This window comes from Heloderma suspectum, chromosome 15 (genome assembly GCF_057233095.1).
Source record: "Heloderma suspectum isolate Gila_16-S chromosome 15, 16-S_ref, whole genome shotgun sequence".
NCBI lineage: Eukaryota > Metazoa > Chordata > Lepidosauria > Squamata > Helodermatidae > Heloderma > Heloderma suspectum.
The window spans coordinates 11,847,455-11,867,542 of NC_139472.1; the positions used below are offsets into that span (position 1 = coordinate 11,847,455).

The following is a 20,088-nucleotide window of genomic DNA, read 5'->3' on the forward strand; positions in this document are numbered from 1 at the left end:
GAGGAGGACGGCGCCTCTCGCTTGACGCGCATGCGCCCGCTCGTAGCGCGGGGCGGGGCGGGGCGGGGCGTTGCATCGGCCGGGGAGGCGCGTAGCCCGCAGCTGGAGCGGGCGCCGGGGGACGGCGGCGTGAGGCGCCCTTCCGAGTCCCGAGCGTCCCCGATGGGCCTCCCTCGTGGGCAGGCACGCCTCGGACTGCATTTCAGATACGAGGCTGCCGTCCTGTGCAGTAGCTTCCTGGGTTAAGTCCCATCTGAACAGAGGATGCGACTGACTTCGAAGTCATCGTGCGTGTAGGATCGGGCTGCACGCTCAAAATCTCAGAATGATCCACCCGAAGTTAAGCACTGTGCGGCCGCTCTTAGGCATGTTTGCTCAGAAGTAAATCCCAAAGGTAGTTCAGCGGTGCTTGTATCCCCCAAGTAAAGGCGTATGGCTCAATCCTGTTGAAATCGATAAGGGCACAATCCTGTGCGTGTTTAGCCAGAAAAAAAGTCCCACAACCCCCAGCGTCCCCCAGCCAGCCAGGGTGGGAGTTGTGGGACTTTTTCCCTGTCTAAACACACACAGGATTGTGCCTTAAGAATGCAATCCTAGGCATGTTTAGCCAGAAAAAAAGTCCCACAACCCCCAGCGTTCCCCAGCCAGCCATGGTGGGAGTTGTGGGACTTTTTCCCTGTCTAAACACACACAGGATTGTGCCTTAAGAGTGCAATCCTAGGCATGTTTAGCCAGAAAAAAAGTCCCACAACCCCCAGCGTTCCCCAGCCAGCCATGGTGGGAGTTGGACTTTTTCCCTGTCTAAACACGCACAGGATTGTGCCTTAAGAGTGCAATCCTATGCATGTTTAGCCAGAAAAAAAGTCCCACAACCCCCAGCGTTCCCCAGCCAGCCATGGTGGGAGTTGTGGGACTTTTTCCCTGTCTAAACACACATAGGATTGTGCCTTAAGAGTGCAATCCTAGGCATGTTTAGCCAGAAAAAAAGTCCCACAACCCCCAGCGTTCCCCAGCCAGCCATGGTGGGAGTTGTGGGACTTTTTCCCTGTCTAAACACACACAGGATTGTGCCTTAAGAGTGCAATCCTAGGCATGTTTAGCCAGAAAAAAAGTCCCACAACCCCCAGCGTTCCCCAGCCAGCCATGGTGGGAGTTGGACTTTTTCCCTGTCTAAACACGCACAGGATTGTGCCTTAAGAGTGCAATCCTATGCATGTTTAGCCAGAAAAAAAGTCCCACAACCCCCAGCGTTCCCCAGCCAGCCATGGTGGGAGTTGTGGGACTTTTTCCCTGTCTAAACACACATAGGATTGTGCCTTAAGAGTGCAATCCTAGGCATGTTTAGCCAGAAAAAAAGTCCCACAACCCCCAGCGTTCCCCAGCCAGCCATGGTGGGAGTTGTGGGACTTTTTCCCTGTCTAAACACACACAGGATTGTGCCTTAAGAGTGCAATCCTATGCATGTTTAGCCAGAAAAAAAGTCCCACAACCCCCAGCGTTCCCCAGCCAGCCATGGTGGGAGTTGTGGGACTTTTTCCCTGTCTAAACACGCACAGGATTGTGCCTTAAGAGTGCAATCCTAGGCATGTTTAGCCAGAAAAAAAGTCCCACAACCCCCAGCGTTCCCCAGCCAGCCATGGTGGGAGTTGTGGGACTTTTTCCCTGACTAAACACGCAGAGGATTGTGCCTTAAGAGTGCAATCCTATGCATGTTTAGCCAGAAAAAAAGTCCCACAACCCCCAGCGTTCCCCAGCCAGCCATGGTGGGAGTTGTGGGACTTTTTCCCTGTCTAAACACACATAGGATTGTGCCTTAAGAGTGCAATCCTAGGCATGTTTAGCCAGAAAAAAAGTCCCACAACCCCCAGCGTTCCCCAGCCAGCCATGGTGGGAGTTGTGGGACTTTTTCCCTGTCTAAACACACACAGGATTGTGCCTTAAGAGTGCAATCCTAGGCATGTTTAGCCAGAAAAAAAGTCCCACAACCCCCAGCGTTCCCCAGCCAGCCATGGTGGGAGTTGTAGGACTTTTTCCCTGTCTAAACACACACAGGATTGTGCCTTAAGAGTGCAATCCTAGGCATGTTTAGCCAGAAAAAAAGTCCCACAACCCCCAGCATTCCCCAGCCAGCCATGGTGGGAGTTGTGGGACTTTTTCCCTGTCTAAACACGCAGAGGATTGTGCCTTAAGAGTGCAATCCTAGGCATGTTTAGCCAGAAAAAAAGTCCCACAACCCCCAGCGTTCCCCAGCCAGCCATGGTGGGAGTTGTGGGACTTTTTCCCTGTCTAAACACACACAGGATTGTGCCTTAAGAGTGCAATCCTAGGCATGTTTAGCCAGAAAAAAAGTCCCACAACCCCCAGCGTTCCCCAGCCAGCCATGGTGGGAGTTGTGGGACTTTTTCCCTGTCTAAACACGCACAGGATTGTGCCTTAAGAGTGCAATCCTAGGCATGTTTAGCCAGAAAAAAAGTCCCACAACCCCCAGCGTTCCCCAGCCAGCCATGGTGGGAGTTGTGGGACTTTTTCCCTGTCTAAACACGCACAGGATTGTGCCTTAAGAGTGCAATCCTAGGCATGTTTAGCCAGAAAAAAAGTCCCACAACCCCCAGCGTTCCCCAGCCAGCCAGGGTGGGAGTTGTGGGACTTTTTCCCTGTCTAAACACACACAGGATTGTGCCTTAAGAGTGCAATCCTAGGCATGTTTAGCCAGAAAAAAAGTCCCACAACCCCCAGCGTTCCCCAGCCAGCCATGGTGGGAGTTGTGGGACTTTTTCCCTGTCTAAACACGCACAGGATTGTGCCTTAAGAGTGCAATCCTAGGCATGTTTAGCCAGAAAAAAAGTCCCACAACCCCCAGCGTTCCCCAGCCAGCCATGGTGGGAGTTGTGGGACTTTTTCCCTGTCTAAACACGCACAGGATTGTGCCTTAAGAGTGCAATCCTAGGCATGTTTAGCCAGAAAAAAAGTCCCACAACCCCCAGCGTTCCCCAGCCAGCCAGGGTGGGAGTTGTGGGACTTTTTCCCTGTCTAAACACACACAGGATTGTGCCTTAAGAGTGCAATCCTAGGCATGTTTAGCCAGAAAAAAAGTCCCACAACCCCCAGCGTTCCCCAGCCAGCCATGGTGGGAGTTGTGGGACTTTTTCCCTGTCTAAACACACACAGGATTGTGCCTTAAGAATGCAATCCTAGGCATGTTTAGCCAGAAAAAAAGTCCCACAACCCCCAGCGTTCCCCAGCCAGCCATGGTGGGAGTTGTAGGACTTTTTCCCTGTCTAAACACGCACAGGATTGTGCCTTAAGAGTGCAATCCTAGGCATGTTTAGCCAGAAAAAAAGTCCCACAACCCCAGCATTCCCCAGCCAGCCAGGGTGGGAGTTGTAGGACTTTTTCCCTGTCTAAACATTGCTGTCTTACTGAAAACAATAGATACTCTAGTAGCACCTGGACAACTCAACAAATGTACTATGGTATAAGACTTAACTGGCTCCCTCTGGAAATTGCAACCAATGGGTTTTGAACATGTGTAACTTTGTGTAACTTTTTGAACATGTGTAACTTTTTGAACATGTGTAACTTTTGGCTGGACCATATCCATAGTTATTGACTTCTCTAGTAAATAGGTTTAGACTAGAGTTGGGTTGTAAATCTTGTACACGCTTACCTGGGAAATAGTCCCATTGAGTGTGGTGGGACATAACTGAGTAGACATGCACAGGGTTAGGCTGACCCCACAGTCCACTCGGCAAACAAACAGCTCCATGGGCTGGCAAATGTATTTTTCAGGCAGGGTTCCTGTACCTTTTAACAACTAAAAGGGATTAGTGCACAATCCTATGTATGTTTAGACAGAAAAAAAGTCCTACAACTCCCCCATATTCCCCAGCCAGTCATGCTGGGAGTCGTAGGACATTTTTCTGTCTACACAGGCATAGGATTGTGCCCTTAGACAAACGCACAGAGGATAAGGCTATCAACGGCTACTAGATACTACCTTATCAGGGGCAGTATGCCAGCTGCTGGGATGTCCTGTTTGTGGGTTTCCTGGAGGCATCTGGTTCGCCATTCTGGGAACAGAATCCTGGATTAAATAGACCTTCGGTGAGATCCAGCTCTCCTCTTAGTTCTTAACTTTATAACAATACCTTGGATTATTAACTGCAGCTTGGCCTGCAAGAATTTTCTGTTCTTGATATTTTATAATCTGTAAACGTATTATCACTTAACTTATAGGTCATAGTGGAAGGGGTAAGTATGACAACATTATTTAAACAAATTAACAGTGCAATGTTATATGCATCTACTCAGCAAGTCCCACTGAATTCAATGGGATTTACTCCTAGGTAATTGGGTATATACTATATATAGGACTGCATCCTAAATTGATCTCCTGCTCCCTTCCAGTGCCCGGGGGACCCCTAGGTTGTAATCCTGTGCACATACTTACCTGGGAGTAAGTCTCAGTAAACTCAGTGCGACTCACTTCTGAGTAAACATGTTTAGGATTGCGCTGTTAACAAAAAGGAAAGTAGTGGTGCTGCCACAGCAAATGTGTGTCGACCACCCAGTGAAGACCAATGTTGTGAAGTACCAGGGGCGGCCCATCCATATTGGTGAACTATGTGGCTGCCTAGGGCGCCAAGTTTAGTGGGCTGCCAAATTCGAGGAAAAATGCAATAAAAAATAAAATATAACAAGGATGTCATTATTTCAATTCCTGTGCAAGTACAAACTGTATATGACCGAGGCTGTGGGGGTGAGCAAGGGACCTATTGGAGATGGTGGGGCTAAGGCCACTCACCCGCCTTTGGGGCCCCCCTTAGGTGATGTGGAATATCCTGCTCCGCTGTTGCTCCCAGTTGGAGGCAGGGAGCGAGAGCCCCGCGCACCCCAGAGCAGCTACTTCCCTTGCCCTCGAAGGGCTGAGCCTAAGGGTTGGTGGCACCTTTTCCGCCATGCTGCCCTGAGGATGCAACCGGAACCCTTGTTCCGAGGGCCCTTCTACCAGGACTGTGTTCCTTTCCTTTGTTGTTTTTATCAGACGCTCTGTGCCGATACAGTGCTTAGTAAAGCAACAACAACAACAACCCCATTTGGGGCGAATTTTATTATACATGATAATTTTTCTGCTTCCAAAGATTGGGGGGGGGGGGTTGCCTCTTCATTATTCAGAAAATAAGGGCAAAATGTTTCCCGGTTTACCCAAACTCTCAGCCTAGATCTGCCCTTGGGGTTTAGGGGTTGGATTGCACGGTTCGCCTAGGGCACCAGTTGCTGGCAGCAAGTCTAAGGCCACCTCTGCAAAGTACTTGGTAGTTAATCAACACCATCCTAATAGGAGTTTCTGCTATTGGGCACTTGTTGTTGTTGTTCAGTCGTGTCCGACTCTTCGTGACCCCATGGACCATAGCACGCCAGGCCTTCCTGTCCTGCGCTCTCTCCCGGAGCGTGCTCAAGTTTACTGGGCACTACAGAAATGCAATTAATTAATTAATAGATAGACAGATAATAATAAATTCTGCCATGTGCAGAAAAGTCGGTCTCCCTGAAACCATTAAAACAAAACAAAGCACAGATTATTCATTTTAATAGGAAGTGGCGTCTTTTGCAGGGCAATGCCATCCTATCCTTGTCCATTCAGAAGTAAGAGTACTTAATTCAACGGGGCTTCCTCCCAGGTAAGCATGTCTACGACCCTGACCCTGCGCGCTTCCCGCCAGAGGCTCGAGGCCGCCACCGTGCGCGGGCTTCCTAGGCAGGCAGGCCCGCGGGCCTTACTCCCGAGTAACCCTGCTCCGGCCTGGGCGGGGGGGGGCTCAGCGGGGCTCACTCCCAGCTCAGCCTGTCTGAGGCGGCAGCCTCGAGGCCCTGCGCGCTTCCCGCCAGAGGCTCGAGGCCGCCACCCTGCGCGGGCTTCCTAGGCAGGCAGGCAGGCAGGCCCGCGGGCCTTACTCCTTACTCAGGAGTAAGCCCAGCCGGGCCCGCGGAGGGAGGCGCAGCCGTGCCGCGGCAGAGGGTGCCCGGCCGTAACCTCCCCTCGCTCCCTCCCTCCCTCCTTCCTTCCTTCCTTCCCTCCCTCCCCGGCGCCCTTCTCCCCCGTGCCCCGGCAGCGGAAGCTCCCTGTCGGCCTCGCGCCGCCGCCATCTCGGGAGGCGGAGCTGGCAGCGGCGGGCGGCGGCGGCGGCGGCGCTGCCTGGTCAGGCGGGGCGGGCAGCGGAAGGCGGGACACCCGGCGCGGCCTGTAAGTGACCCCCGGGCCTGGCTAGGCCGAGGCCTGGCCGTTGCCCCGGCAACCGGGCTGGCTCCCTCCCGGAGGGGGCGGCGGGGGGCGCCCGAGCTCCCCCCCCCGCGGGTCCTCCGCTCTCTCGTGCCCGGGGGCCCTTTCGGGGCGGGGGCCCGCTGCCCGGAGCGAGGACGGCGGAGCGGGGCTGCCCGGCCGGGGGCGGCTTGGCGCGGGCTGCGGCGGCACGGGGAGGCCGGCCTGACCCCCGCCCGGGGCCCCGCAGCGCCTCTTCGCGGGGCGTGTTCGGCGGGCCCCTTTCTTTACTTGCCAGCCCGTGGGGGGGGGTGCGGGGCGACGACGTGTCATTCGTTTCTCCCGCCCTCCAGCGCTGGCCCGCGGTGGGGTTGCCCCCCCCCCGCAATGCCAGCCTGGGGTTGCCCCCCCCGCAATGCCAGCCTGGGGTTGCCCCCCCCGCAATGCCAGCCTGGGGTTGCCCCCCCCGCAATGCCAGCCTGGGGTTGCCCCCCCCCGCAATGCCAGCCTGGGGTTGCCCCCCCCCGCAATGCCAGCCTGGTGGGGTTGTTTCTGTCTCGTCCTCCTCCCGCCCCGGATGCCAGCCCACGGGTCTCCCCACCCTCTTCTTTAAGCCTAGCGTAAAAACCCCACATGAGCCCTCCTTCGAGTAGACGCGCTGAAGCAAATGGGATTCAGGGTAGCCGGGACTCACTGAAGGCCCTTCCATTTCCGTCACCTACTCGCGTTGGGTTTTGTCCTTGGTCTCTGGTTTCATTTCCAGATGCCCAGATGGTGGTCTTCGGTGGTGGTTTTTCTCTCCCTCCCTGTCAGTGGAGGTTCATTTTTCCTGGTGGGTTCATTTTTCAGTCCCCACCCTCCCCCTCATGCTAACCCCATGCTAACCTTGGTGGGATCGTCCCTCCTCCCCTCTAATCCCAGTCTCAGATTCCAATTTCACCTGCTCAAAACATGATTGTCAGTGATGGTTTCTCTCTCCCTCTCCATCAGTGTAATACCAACCTGGTGGGGTTCATTTTTCAGTCCCCGCCCTCCCCCCCCCCATGCTAACCCCATGCTAACCCCATGCTAACCTTGGTGGGATCATCCCTCCTCCTCTCTTATCCCAGCCTCAGATTCCAATTTCACCTGCTCAAAACATGATTGTCAGTGATGGTTTCTCTCTCCCTCTCCATCAGTGTAATACCAACCTGGTGGGGTTCATTTTTCAGTCCCCGCCCTCCCCCCCCCCATGCTAACCCCATGCTAACCCCATGCTAACCTTGGTGGGATCATCCCTCCTCCTCTCTTATCCCAGCCTCAGATTCCAATTTCACCTGCTCAAAACATGATTGTCAGTGATGGTTTCTTTCTCCCTCTCTGTCAGTGTAATACCAACCTGGTGGGGTTCATTTTTCAGTACCCGCCCTCCCCCCCATGCTACCCACATGCTAACCTTGGTGGGATCGTCCCTCCTCCTCTCTAATCCCAGCCTCAGATTCCAATTTCAGCTGCTCAAAACATGATTGTCAGTGATGGTTTCTCTCTCCCTCTCCGTCAGTGTAATACCAACCTGGTGGGGTTCATTTTTCAGTCCCCGCCTTCCCCCCCCCCCATGCTAACCCCATGCTAACCTTGGTGGGATCATCCCCCCTCCTCTCTAATCCCAGCCTCAGATTCCAATTTCACCTGCTCAAAACATGATTGTCAGTGGTGGTTTCTCTTTCCCTCTCCATCAGTGTCATACCAACCTGGTGGGGTTCATTTTTCATTCCCTGCCCCCCCCCATGCTAACCTTGGTGGGATCTTCCCCCCTCCTCTCTAATCATAGAATAGTAGGGTTGGAAGGGGCCTACAAGGCCATCGAGTCCAACCCCCAGCCTCAGTATGCAATTTCACCTGCCCAAACCGTGATTGTCCGTGGTGGTTTCTCTCTCCCTCTTCGTCAGTGTAATACCAACCTGGTGGTGTTCATTTTTCATTCCCTACCCCTATCCCCAGCTAACCTTGGTGGGATCATCCCCCTTCCTCTCTAATCCCAGCCACATGTTCCATTTTCACCTGCCCAAATCAGGTGATAATCAGGGGGTTGATGAACCCAAGATGAAAGGAATAATCTGGTGTATAAGGCATATTGGGGGGCAGGGGGTGTTTACATCACCCTGCTAGCATTTTGTGGTGTACTTTACTCTCATAGTATTTTATTTTCCAATTTGCCACTCCTGATACCGAGTTAACAGCACAGCTACTGATGAGGGTGGAAGCCGAAACATTTAGCTTAAAATATGTTTTTAATACTCTGTTGTTAGTCTTTCTATCTTTCTTGCTCTAGCTGCGGAGGGAGCATTCTAGAAGGTGGATATGGAAGCAGGAGTCTGCTAGTGCAATTCTACTAGGAATTTAGAATTTGGCATTGCGGTGCATGTGTTGGAGGTGTTGCTGTCATTGGTAAAGTAGGCCCTCATCAAGAATGGTGTTCTTTTAGGTAGTAAGTAGAAGATCTTCTCTTACAACTGGAGCACAGAGGTGGAGCATAGAAAGCTTATTTTTACCAGGCCAGAGTATTTCTCCCTTTCTAACCCCGTATTCTCTACACTGACCGGCAGCAGCTCTATACAGTTTCACAGAAAGGTCTTTCCCATTAACTGCTACCTGGAGATGGTGGGTATCAGACCTGGGCCCTCATGCATATCAAGCTGATCTAAGGGTACTGCTTCAACCTGCTCTAGGTGGAGTGTGATAAACAGAAAACAACTTTCTTGTCCTCCATGTGGGTATAAGATAGAGGAGTTAGAGTCCCTGGGTGTGTTAGTGTGGACATTTTAAATGAGGGGAACTGGGGCCTTCCATGCTTGGTAATGGTAACTGAAACCACCTGGATCTGAGGAAGAAGATTAGAGTTAGGCTACCAGGCTTTTATGCAATGAATATGAACTTGAGCACGCTCCGGGAGAGAGCGCAGGACAGGAAGGCCTGGCGTGCTATGGTCCATGGGGTCACGAAGAGTCGGACACGACTGAACAACAACAATCAGGCTTTTAGAATTCAGGCTGTTCAGGTTTCAGTTGTAATCTGTAAAGTGTTCCTCCTCCACTAGCCAGGTTAGTGTCAGTATTGGGTGTGGACAAAATACCATCATCAAGCCCGAGGTGGGGGGTTTTTAGGTCACACCCTGAAGAGTTTTATGATCCCTCCTTGCCTTCAACAGGCTAGCCTGGCATTTTTTTTTACAACCCAGAGTGACAGCCCCAAATTCTGTCTTCCTAGGAGACTCATTACCACTATTTCTTCTTCCCACAATCTCAACTCTCCTTCCTGCATTGTTCTGCTCCCATGTTCTGCCCATGATCATTCAGAGGGTGGATACAATATGGGATCCTTTAAACCAGGGCCCACCATTGCTATCACTGCTTCTTTCAAGGACTGCTCACGTGACCCTTGTATTAGTCCAGGCTCAAAATTTGTGTGTTTTGGAGGGAAGGGGAAGAGGAAGAATGGAGTGGAATTTGTTCCCGGCATTGCACACTGTTTACATGCCACTGTGGGAAAAATCTCAGTGGTGTGTTGAATCTCTGTGTGGCGAACTGGCAACGAGCAGGCTTGTCACAGTCATAACAGTTGTGTGAATAGGTTCAGTGTGCTTGGGAAGAGAGACAGTTAAGGGAAAGTACAATTGGGATGCAATTAGTCATTCACCTGAAGGCTCTGAAGTAAGTAGCAATTCCACCTGAATTCGTAGGTGAGTAGCAAATGCTTTGGGCTGGAAAGTGTATTGCAGCATTGTAAGGGTTTTGTGTGCTGCTTCTCCTGGGCCCACATGATTAAGGGCCAAGTGAGTCAGTTGTTGTTGTTGTTCAGTTGTTAAGTCGTGTCCGACTCTTCGTGACCCCATGGACCATAGCACGCCAGGCCTTCCTGTCCTCTGCTCCTGCCAGCCAATGCCGTGCAGTGGTTCTTTCTCTGCCTGAGGCTTTCCACTTCCAGGAGTTGGGCGCCATCTGACAATAGGAGTACCAGATTTATATATAATTATATAAGGATATTTTGGTATTGAACTTGCTGTTTCCTCCATCCTCCGGGCTACTTTGGTCTTGTCACAGTTGTGCGAAAGGCACTTGTATGTGATTCATGACACCCTTCCTAGAAAGGAAATCTTTCTTCTAGCATTTTCATCACTACAGCCTTCATCACAGTTTTGGATCCATTTGGTTTTAAAAACTGTGGTGGTTGAGAACAGAGAGGAAGTTTTTACAGACTGTCCTTTGAGTAATTTAAAGTGCAATCCTACAGATGTCTACTCAGAAGTAAGCCCCCTGAGTTCAGTTATGGCTTACTCCCAAGTAAGTAGGATTGCAGAATTAAACGAAGAGCATTAATAAAAATCTACTCCTTTTCCCTTTTATGTCAGATTGGAAGTCAAAAGTTGCACGTGCAAATAATTTCATATTGGAACTAGTTTTCCTCTCTGCAAAGGAGGTACATGAACATATGAAACTGACTTATACTGAGTCAGATCAGTATTGATCTACTCTGATAGCAGTTGAAATGTCTCCGGGCAGAAATCCCCCACCCCCAGCTCTACTGTGAGATCTTTTTAACTGGAGTTGCCAAGGACTGAACCTGGGACATTTTGTATGTGTGTCCTGTTCTCTACCACCAAGTTGTTGTCAGTTAATAGGTAAATTCAGTCATTTTCAGTTATGGAGATCAGTTGGGATGATTGATGGACCACTGGGATGACGTGTTAACCAAAAGGTAGTATAGCTACATTGTGAATTTCAAGCCCATTGCAGCTGACTGTAGGGTAAAGTCAAGGATAGGAAAGCCTTTGGTTGTTATTGATTTTATCAAAATTTGGTTTACTGCTTTTCTTACAGTTTTATCTTTTTTGGTTTTTGCTACTCTGTTTATTCTTCTAAGTAATGCTGTTTTAGTGTTTTATTGTAGATACAATATATGGAGAATAAAAATGCAGTATTTCTTTTTCTTTGCTAGTTTCCTTGAATGTTTTGGAAACTCAGGATATAATTTTTTTTTTTAAATGATAGGTGTGCCAATGTCTGTTAGTAAACATTCCCTCTAATAGCAAAAGCAAGTGGTGAGTGCTGACAGGATAGGAGCCAACATGGGGCATTGAAAAGCAAGAGGGAGGTATCAGCATGCTTACGAATCCTGAGGTTTGCAGAAGTACAAAGCAATCTTTAAAAACAATCGAAAAACAAAAAGAGGCAAATGCTTTAAAAAGCCCAATGAGGACTGAGTATGCTGAATAATCATAGATTGATGAGTGTCAGTTAACAAAGGAAAAAACAGAAGATGTGGGTAGGGAGAATTCAATGCCCTGCATGAGCTTTTTACAGCTTACAGTATCATGGAGGAGGGCATCACTGGCTGGCAGGATCCCTGAACAGGAGCACTTCTTTCTAGGAGTTGAGGATGTGCTGCAACCTTTTGTTGCAGGTCCCACTTGTGACAGCTAGATGGAACTCCACGTACAGAGGCGGTGCGCCTCTGAGTATCAGCTACTTCTGACAAAGGCCTTAAGGTCCTGCTTGTGAGTACCCAGCAGCCTTGGGCTGATTGCTCTTAGGAACAGAGTGCTAGACTAAATGAACTTTGGTCTAATCCAGCAGGGTGATTTCAGCATCCTTATTGGGTGGTTGCCTGATTGCTCCATGTCTTCAGCATGCTGGTGATGTGAATTAACTTTTTCATCTTGCTGACTTGATCTTGGGCTGAAAATTCATCTGGCCACCCAACACGGTAATCACCCAACTGGGCTACATGGCCGTAATGTCTGGATGCCCCTGCCATTAAAGCTGAGGTGGGTGGTAACAGGGGAAATGTGGTGGCACTGCAGTTGCAGAATGCTTTCCCTGGGGAGGCCTGCTTGGCGCACCTACTGATGTCTCTTGGGTATCAGGCAAAGACCTTTCATATTTCCCCAGGCCTTTTAACCCTCAGGTTTTTGCTGCTTTTATCTGCTTCTTTATTTCATTTGTTTTACTGTGTATTCTATATTGTATTGTTTTAAGTTGCCCTAAAAATATCTTCATTGAAGGGTGGAAGATTAATTCTTTAAAACTGTGCATGGCTAAAACTATATGTTCTTGTAAGCTGCTGGAGCTGATTTCTTTTTGAACATGTCAGGCCTTGCTCTCTGGCATGATCTCATTAACTTTCAGTAGGACTCTGGAAGTTAAGAGTTTGTGAATTGCCCATTGATAAGTTAAAAGCATTAATTTCCTTGCTTATCATCAGACTGACTCCTATTCCTTTGTTTTGGGAGCGGCTTCTTATTATGGGTCTCTTTCCCTTGATTTTCTGGTCTTATTTCCCTCTCCTGTAGTACTTATTGCTGTAAGAGTATAGAATTACTTTCACTCTTTCTCAGAGGAGTGTAGCTCCACCCACTGGGGGATGACAGACCAGGAAGTTGTATCAGGTATTGCTTTGGGTGATGTGGCACAGCAGCTGTCAAAGGGATACTTTGAATTGCAGCTTAAAGGGAAGTGGAGTTCTTCCCCCTTCCTAAATCGAAATTGACCGAAGAGTCTACATTTTGCTCACATATTTACTCTTTCACTGAAGGGCTCTAGTCAAGTGTTTTGAGTTGTGAGACTCTGTAATGGTGGGAGATGAAACCAGGCAAAGGTTTCGGATCTGGATGTCTTCTGTCTCCAAAAGCAAACCTTGCATTTGAAGCGGCGGGTAGTGCTTTCGACAGCAGAGTCGTTGTGCTCCTGATATCGGATCCCCAGGCTAAAATGAAGTTGCCTAAATAAGGTTCTGCAATGTTTTGTATCCTCTCTAAAGCTGAGTGTGAATCTTGACTTATGTGTTTTAAAAGCTTTATACTCCCAGCTTTTGGATCAAACCGTCTCCAAGGTGGCTTACAACAGACTAAAACAATACAATAATAAAATGCAAAGTGATTAAAACAACTGAAATAGGCAGCAGGATAACTGCCACATAATAAGCAGAACAACTGTCTTCTTTTAAAAGCAAACAAAACAGCTTTTACCTGGTGCCTTAAAGAAGGTAATGTGGTTGCCAGGCAAATGTATTTGGAGAGGGTCCTCCAGAGTTGGGTGCCATGACACTGCTTATGCAGGGATTTGCTGCATTCTTTGTCACTTGCATTTTCTCCACTCTAGTTTTGCTAACTTTAAAAATACATGTGTGTTTTTAATAGCAACTGTTGTGGGAAACGGCGCTGGTAATTACCAGGGTAGCAGCAGGGTGGAGAGGGAACCCTTTCCTTCCCTACTTTGGTACCAAAGAAAATTTGTCCTCTGAAGCTGGAGTTTGCATTCCGAAAAAAATCCCCCATGGGTGGATTTCCTCAGGACTGAAGCAGGGGAAGAAAGAATTAAAATCTCGCTCCATGTCTGCTGTCAGCCCCAATAATCAACACATACACATACACTGCTAATGCTATTTGCATTTTTGTAAATTGCGTGTTAACTGCAAAAACGCATTTATTTATTTTATTTATTTCATTTCTATACCGCCCAATAGCTGAAGCTCATTGAATGTCACATCTCGTTTTGTCCTTCGCTAGAAACTGTTTGGAGAAAGTACTCTTCTTATTTATTGTACCTGTATTCTGCCCTTTCTTTGGAAAGCTCAGAGTTGTTTACGTGAGTCTCACATCGAGGCACTCAGGAGGTCCACACTTGCTTAGCTTCACCAGGACTAGGTGCTTCCAGATTACTTGTCTCAGCAAAGCCCAACCTTCTATAATATGCTGTATTTAAACACTGGTGCAGGTGTATCATGCTAAAGCTCCGCTGTGTGTTCTTGCTTTTGTTTTCACAGCAACAATGTCAGAAGGGGACAGTACAGGCGAGTCCATCCATGGCAAACCTTCAGTGGTCTATAGATTTTTCACAAGACTTGGACAGGTTGGTTTCACACAAGTGGCCAAGAGATGCAGAAACCCTACGAAAGAGGCTCCCAGTGTGGTAGCTTAAAACTGCAACTTTAGACAGGAACTGGTGCCAGATCCGGGCTGGGTGGGAGGGGCTTGGGCAAGATGTTCACAGTGTGCTCCCTCCTGGTTCTGTCCCTGCTGCCTACTCACTTGCCCTCTTCCTCCTGACCCAATCTGTGCAACCACCCAGAGGAAAAATGCAAGGCAAATGAAGGACGCTGCTCTTTCTTCTCACTCTGGTACATGCTTGCGTGCTCAGAGAAGAAGAAGAACAGGTAGTGAAGAAGAACAGGTAGTGCTGAGGAGGAGCAGCAGCAGGGCCAAGAAATTCCAGGGATTGGCAGTAAGCCCCTGCAGGGGTTTGGGTCTCGTTCAGTGCCCAGCAGTACCTGCTCCTGATACCAGCCCTGAAAGAAACTATAGGCCAATTGCTTATTCATCCTCCACTCACCTCTGGGGATTGGAGAAGCAGCATCAGATGTTTGAGGAATTTGGCTCTTGATTGAGGGAGCACTTCAAATGATCGTATTGTGTGTACATCTAGATTGTGCCCACAGTGCATTCCTGCATGTGGTTATGCATTTTTCGGTCTTGTTGAAATCTTTGAGATGGTCTAGGATTGTTACTGTAATAATTAGCCATACAAGGCTACTGTAATTACTTTGCAATCTTTGATAGTTGATGACATGTCCTTACAATGAGCGATGTGATGAATATCCAGCATGGGAGAGTCAAGTGTGGTGTAGCGGTTAGAGTGCTGGACTGGGACTCGGGAGATCTGGGTTCTAGTTCCTACTTGGCCATGAAGCTCACTGGGTGACTTTGGGCCAGTCACTGCCTCTCAACCTCACCTAGTTCACAGGGTTATTGTGAGGATAAAATGGAGAGGAGAATTATGTAAGCCACCTTAGGTTCTGTTCAAGAGGAAAAAGGGTGGGATATAAATGTAATAATAATAAAAATCTAACACTGTGTTTCTTCTAGATTTACCAGTCTTGGTTAGACAAATCTACTCCTTATACTGCAGTGCGATGGGTTGTAACATTGGGTTTAAGTTTTATCTACATGATTAGAGTTTATCTACTGCAGGTAAGAGGAATGAGCATCAATTCCTAATCTATAACTACTGTCAGAGATACGATACAACTTTAGGTGTACCACTAATCTGTACCAAGCAGTTTGTTCCCTTGTTATCTGCATTTTTATGCCAGTTTAAAATAATTTAAGTGCTTGAAGTGTAGTATTTGGGAAACTGGCTTCATTCCTTCTCCCCACTCCTTCTGTTTTCATACTTCAGCAGTGTCCCTGTTCATCTGTTTATCCTTCACCAGAATAAATCCTCTAAGCCCATAAACAAAGCCAAAAACAAATTAATTGGGCTGTACAAGGGAGTAACAAGCATCGTAATAGAATCGCAGATTTCTGTTTGGGTTGCTGTTGAGCACTTCATCGATAGTCTTAAAATGCATCTGCTTGGGGAAATGATCAGATGGGCTTATTCATCACACCCATTCCCCACATGGCACCTGTCCTCATCTTGCTTTGTTCCTAGTTTATATATTTAAGACTCTGCCATTTCACTACATCCCCTGGGGAAACTGTCCTGCTTCTCTCTTCCTTCTTGCTCTCATGCCATCTGCACCATCACTCTCCTGTGTTTTTTATCCCTTGCTTCTAGTTGATGTAGAGCCTCGTGTGGCGCAGAGTGGTAGGCGGCAGTATTGCAACTGAAACTCTCCCCACGACCTGAGTTCGATCCCAGCAGAAGCTGGGTCTTGGGTAGCCGGCTCAGGTCGACTCAGCCTTCCATCCTTCCGAGGTCGGTAAAATGAGTACCCAGCTTGCTGGGGGAAAGGTAGTCACGACTGGGGAAGGCAATGGCAAACCACCCCGCTATAGTCTGCCATGAAAACGCCAGCGAAAGCGGCGTCCCTCTAGGAGTCAGCAATGACTTGGTGCTTGCACAGGAGGAACCTTTCCTTTATAGTTGATGTAGATCCTTGTTTACTCTGAATTTGTCTTATGTTCTTCAGCTGCTATGTTGTTGTGTGCCTTACGTTCTCCCACTGCTTCAGAAAACCCTCTTGTATAGCAGTTTCATATTCCTTAAATTGTTGGCAAGCCGTGCCTGTGTTCATGCTCTGCACTTTAAACTATGCCCTATTTGAAATTCTGGATTTTTCTTCTTTTTCCAGTCCATTCCTTTATTTTATATTGTTATTTCTGGTTACATAAGTCAAACAAATTCTTCGTTCAATATCTGACATTTCCATTCCTACCTGGTATTTAAATATTATTTTCTCCATTCCAGGGTTGGTACATCGTGACATATGCCTTGGGCATCTACCACCTAAATCTTTTCATAGCTTTCTTGTCGCCAAAGGTAGATCCCTCTCTAATGGAGGATTCAGGTATAAAGAACTTTGCTACTTTTGCTTTAATTTTGTACAGATGGTGCTGTGATGTTTTCATTGATACATGAGTATATTATATGCCATAGTAGAAAAGGTAGCATATTGGGGACCTGAAGCACAGTTAAGTATGTTTTAGGTTGCAGTGAAATCCAAGGGTATGAGTATTGGGCTTTGGGCTTCAGCCTGAATTTAATAATGGGGTGGCAACCACTTTTTACCTTTTTGGGTAGACAGAATCCTGATTATTCCCATAGCAACCAATTTCTTTGTAGTGCTTTCATATTGCAAGTTTGCTTGTGGCCCTTTGTGGATGTTCACTGCAGGAACAGATTTCTGTAATGCTTGAACTTGTTAGTTCAGCCATTACTAGTCACATGTTGTGGGCCACAGAGCATCTAATTGCATATGGCTGCCACTATAAATGAACGACTCCGTTTTTAGATCCCTGGATGAACACCTAATAGGGCCTTAGAAATGCTGACAGAGCTTTGTCAGAATTCCTGATTTATTCCCTGGTTTAAAATACTTTTCCCTTCAGAACAAAAGCAGTTTTCAGTGTGTTTGGAACATTATTACATTCATGTTCTGGGCTTTCAACTGACCTCTGTTGCAGTATCTCTTCCACATAACCAGTGCTTTGATTAACTACTGCTAATGTTGAGTTGTGTATCTGGTATTGGGTAGAATTTATCTAGTACTCAGCCCAAGTATAAATGTAGAACTAGTAGGAAGCTGCCTTAAATCAGGTTAGACTGCTTTTCCATCTCGTTCAGTACTGTCACCTCTGACAGGCAGCAGCAGTCCATGATCTCTGGCAGAGAAGGGGTCTTTCCCATCACCTACTACCTTATCCTTTTAATTGGAGATGCCATGGATTGAGCCTGGGGCAAAGTATTTGCTGTACCACTGAGCTATGACTATGTAGTTCAACTGATCTGTGAAGGAACTGCTTCCTTAAACACTTTGCACTCCCTCCTCTCCTCAGATGAGGGTCCGTCATTACCCACAAAACAAAATGAGGAATTCCGACCCTTCATTCGAAGGCTGCCAGAGTTCAAATTCTGGTGAGTTTAAATAGAAATTCAAATGATTCAGCTCCTGACCCTTCCTCTTTTCCCCCATACCCCAGCCCACCCTTCCTGCTTCACCTCTCACATAGGTTAGCTTTCGCCTTGGCCCCAAGCTCATGCCTTCTCTCTTATATTATGAGCCCCAGTTGACATCTTCCTGGAAATCCTAGCATTCCAGTGCTGACAGAGAAGACGGGTATCACCACCTCTTCCTCAAGATTAGCTCTCCTGCTCCAGATGGTAGAGAGTTCCCTCTTCTGTTATATTGTCATATGTTTGACTCTTAAAGCTCAGTGCAGGCATTTCAGTTCCCAATAACCAAACCATGGGTTATTATTGGATTTCAGAAACCTTGCTGGAGGCTCACTCCTTTCCTTCTCCCTCTTTGATGCTGCCTCTCTCCTCTTCTTCATGGTTTTCTGTAAACAGTTTTCTGTAATATTTGAATCATCAAGCTATTATCAGAACCTTGCCTCTAAATGATGGTGATAAAGTTAGCACTAATTATAGCTTGCTGATTCGGATGTCACAGCAATTTATGGTCAGGGGAAACTTGGAAGTGGAGGAGGCTACCTTTGCTGGAGATCAGGAATGACATCTGGATTGAGCCTAAATATCTTTGAAAGAATTTCAGTGCAGAGGCTACCTAACTGCTACTTTCCTCTTCCTTCAAAGGCACTCTGCTACTAAGGGCATCCTTGTCGCAATGACATGTACATTCTTTGAGGCTTTCAACGTTCCAGTTTTTTGGCCAATTCTTGTGATGTATTTCATTATGCTTTTCTGCATTACGATGAAGAGGCAAATCAAGGTAAGGATCTAAGATTTAGACACAAATATTAATTATTTCTCTTTTTCCAGGTTGTGATTCTCTAATACTTAGGTGGGGTCGGGGGCAGTTGGAACATAATGACTGGTGACATAGTAGGTTAAAAATGGCTGTTTCTTTTCAGAGATACCATCCTACTTATGAGACTTTGGGGTTTTGACTAAAAAATGAGCACATGCAGGTGCTGAAGCTGGGGAGGAGAGGGAGGGAATTACTACAGGTGTGTTCTTAAAGCTTTTTTTTTTCTTTTACAGCATATGATAAAATATCGATATATACCCTTCACACATGGCAAGAGGAAATACAAAGGGAAGGAAGATGTGGGAAAGACCTTTGCTAGCTAGAAATCAGACTTGAGCCTGCAGACCAATTCCCTACATTATAATTAAAAGACCGGTTTTGAGCCATTGTAACAATGCCTCTTTCCTTCATATTAAGTCACCAATAAGAGGGCGGTGATTAAGAAGACATATTTTGTTTCCTTCCATTTATTGTGGGTTAGGCTTTTTCTTCTAAGTATCGCAGGAGAATACTGGCATTTTAATTCCATCATCTGAAACTTGTTTCTGGTTGGGTTTTTTTGAGGGGAGGGCAACAACTTACTGTTCCACATGTCCAAGGGCTGCTCCCCCCTCCCCCTCCCCCAAAACAAGTCATCCTGTGTTCTCACATGTGTGCAAACCTCTCATAGGAACTACACGCAGCTGGCTCCAACATATTCATGGACTGCAGGATTTGGTTGACAGTTTCACGAGTCCTTTAAGGAGCCACCTGTGCATACTGCAAATTCATTATGTTTGTGCATGTGCAGCAAAGCGGAGTAATAAGGGGAAGTAACTTTAAAAGAGAGAATATTCATTTCAGGGCCCACTAGTGTGGAACAGGGGAGTTCCAAGAGCTGTATTTATTTTCATTGTTGTCCCTTATAGTTCTCCAGTCCAGCATGCATCCTGTACATTGCTGAAATGCTGTGTGCATACATAGGACACAGTGATGGAATGTTCTGCTTTGTAATGTCCCAGATTTAACTAGAAGCCTGTTTTAGAAAGGCCTCTAGTGTAATAGGTACCTCTGTGATATTACTTAGAGGGAAACTCATGAATTTAAAATAAGCCTACCCTGAATTCTTTATTTCCAAAATGGAATTAATTTAGCTTTTATGGTGAAGAAGAGGCTGATTTTGGGCTCTCTTATAACGACCCAATATTATTCTTAACTATCATGATTTGTTTTTGCTAAAGACCTGGAATTATCTTTTTTTTAAATATATATATATATATATATATATATGAGAATGAATGATTAGGTGGAGAGTATTTTGACACATTTCTTTGATACTTAAAAGATTTTTTTTTAATTTAACTTAAGTTTGCTTCATGTAGCCCTTTCCAAGGCACATCTAGACTGGCCATGGCAGATGAGACTTTGTGGGTTTTAAACAGCTTTTAATTTTCTATGGAGAGAAATATGGAAATAAATTACCTGCATGTAAAACTTTTTTGATGTGATACAGCTATAAACAATTTTATTAAGTGACTTTTTAAATTCCAAACTTTATTAAAAGACAGTGTCCCTTTCTTTGGTTTAGTAGTCTTTCTAAA

At 47.1% G+C, this 20,088-nt stretch overlaps 1 protein-coding gene across 11 annotated transcripts; it reads left to right on the top strand.

Annotated features, from left to right (window-relative positions):
- Positions 1-54: 54 nt before the first annotated feature.
- Positions 55-20,064, top strand: RER1 (retention in endoplasmic reticulum sorting receptor 1). 11 transcript variants are annotated; one of them, XM_084821670.1, is made up of 9 exons: positions 6,151-6,244; positions 7,023-7,091; positions 11,699-11,792; positions 14,060-14,145; positions 15,159-15,263; positions 16,486-16,585; positions 17,574-17,652; positions 18,334-18,469; positions 18,742-20,064. In XM_084821670.1, exons 4-9 carry the CDS (start codon positions 14,065-14,067, stop codon positions 18,829-18,831), a joined length of 591 nt encoding a protein of 196 aa, XP_084677796.1. In that variant the 5' UTR covers positions 6,151-6,244; positions 7,023-7,091; positions 11,699-11,792; positions 14,060-14,064; the 3' UTR covers positions 18,832-20,064. The 11 variants fall into 11 exon arrangements, with proteins under 11 accessions (XP_084677791.1, XP_084677796.1, XP_084677794.1 ...); XM_084821668.1 differs by lacking the exon at positions 11,699-11,792 and adding an exon at positions 11,869-12,062; XM_084821663.1 differs by lacking the exon at positions 11,699-11,792 and adding an exon at positions 11,869-12,001.
- The last annotated feature ends 24 nt before the right edge of the window (positions 20,065-20,088 follow it).

Bases quoted from the DNA above. Each gene is read 5' to 3' on its own strand.
- RER1 (XM_084821659.1), top strand. From the start codon at position 7,031: ATGGTGGTCTTCGGTGGTGGTTTTTCTCTCCCTCCCTGTCAGTGGAGG. The intron at 15,264-16,485 runs GTAAGAGGAATG...TCTCCATTCCAG, and splicing joins TTAGAGTTTATCTACTGCAG to GGTTGGTACATCGTGACATA. The intron at 16,586-17,573 runs GTATAAAGAACT...TCCTCTCCTCAG, and splicing joins CTCTCTAATGGAGGATTCAG to ATGAGGGTCCGTCATTACCC.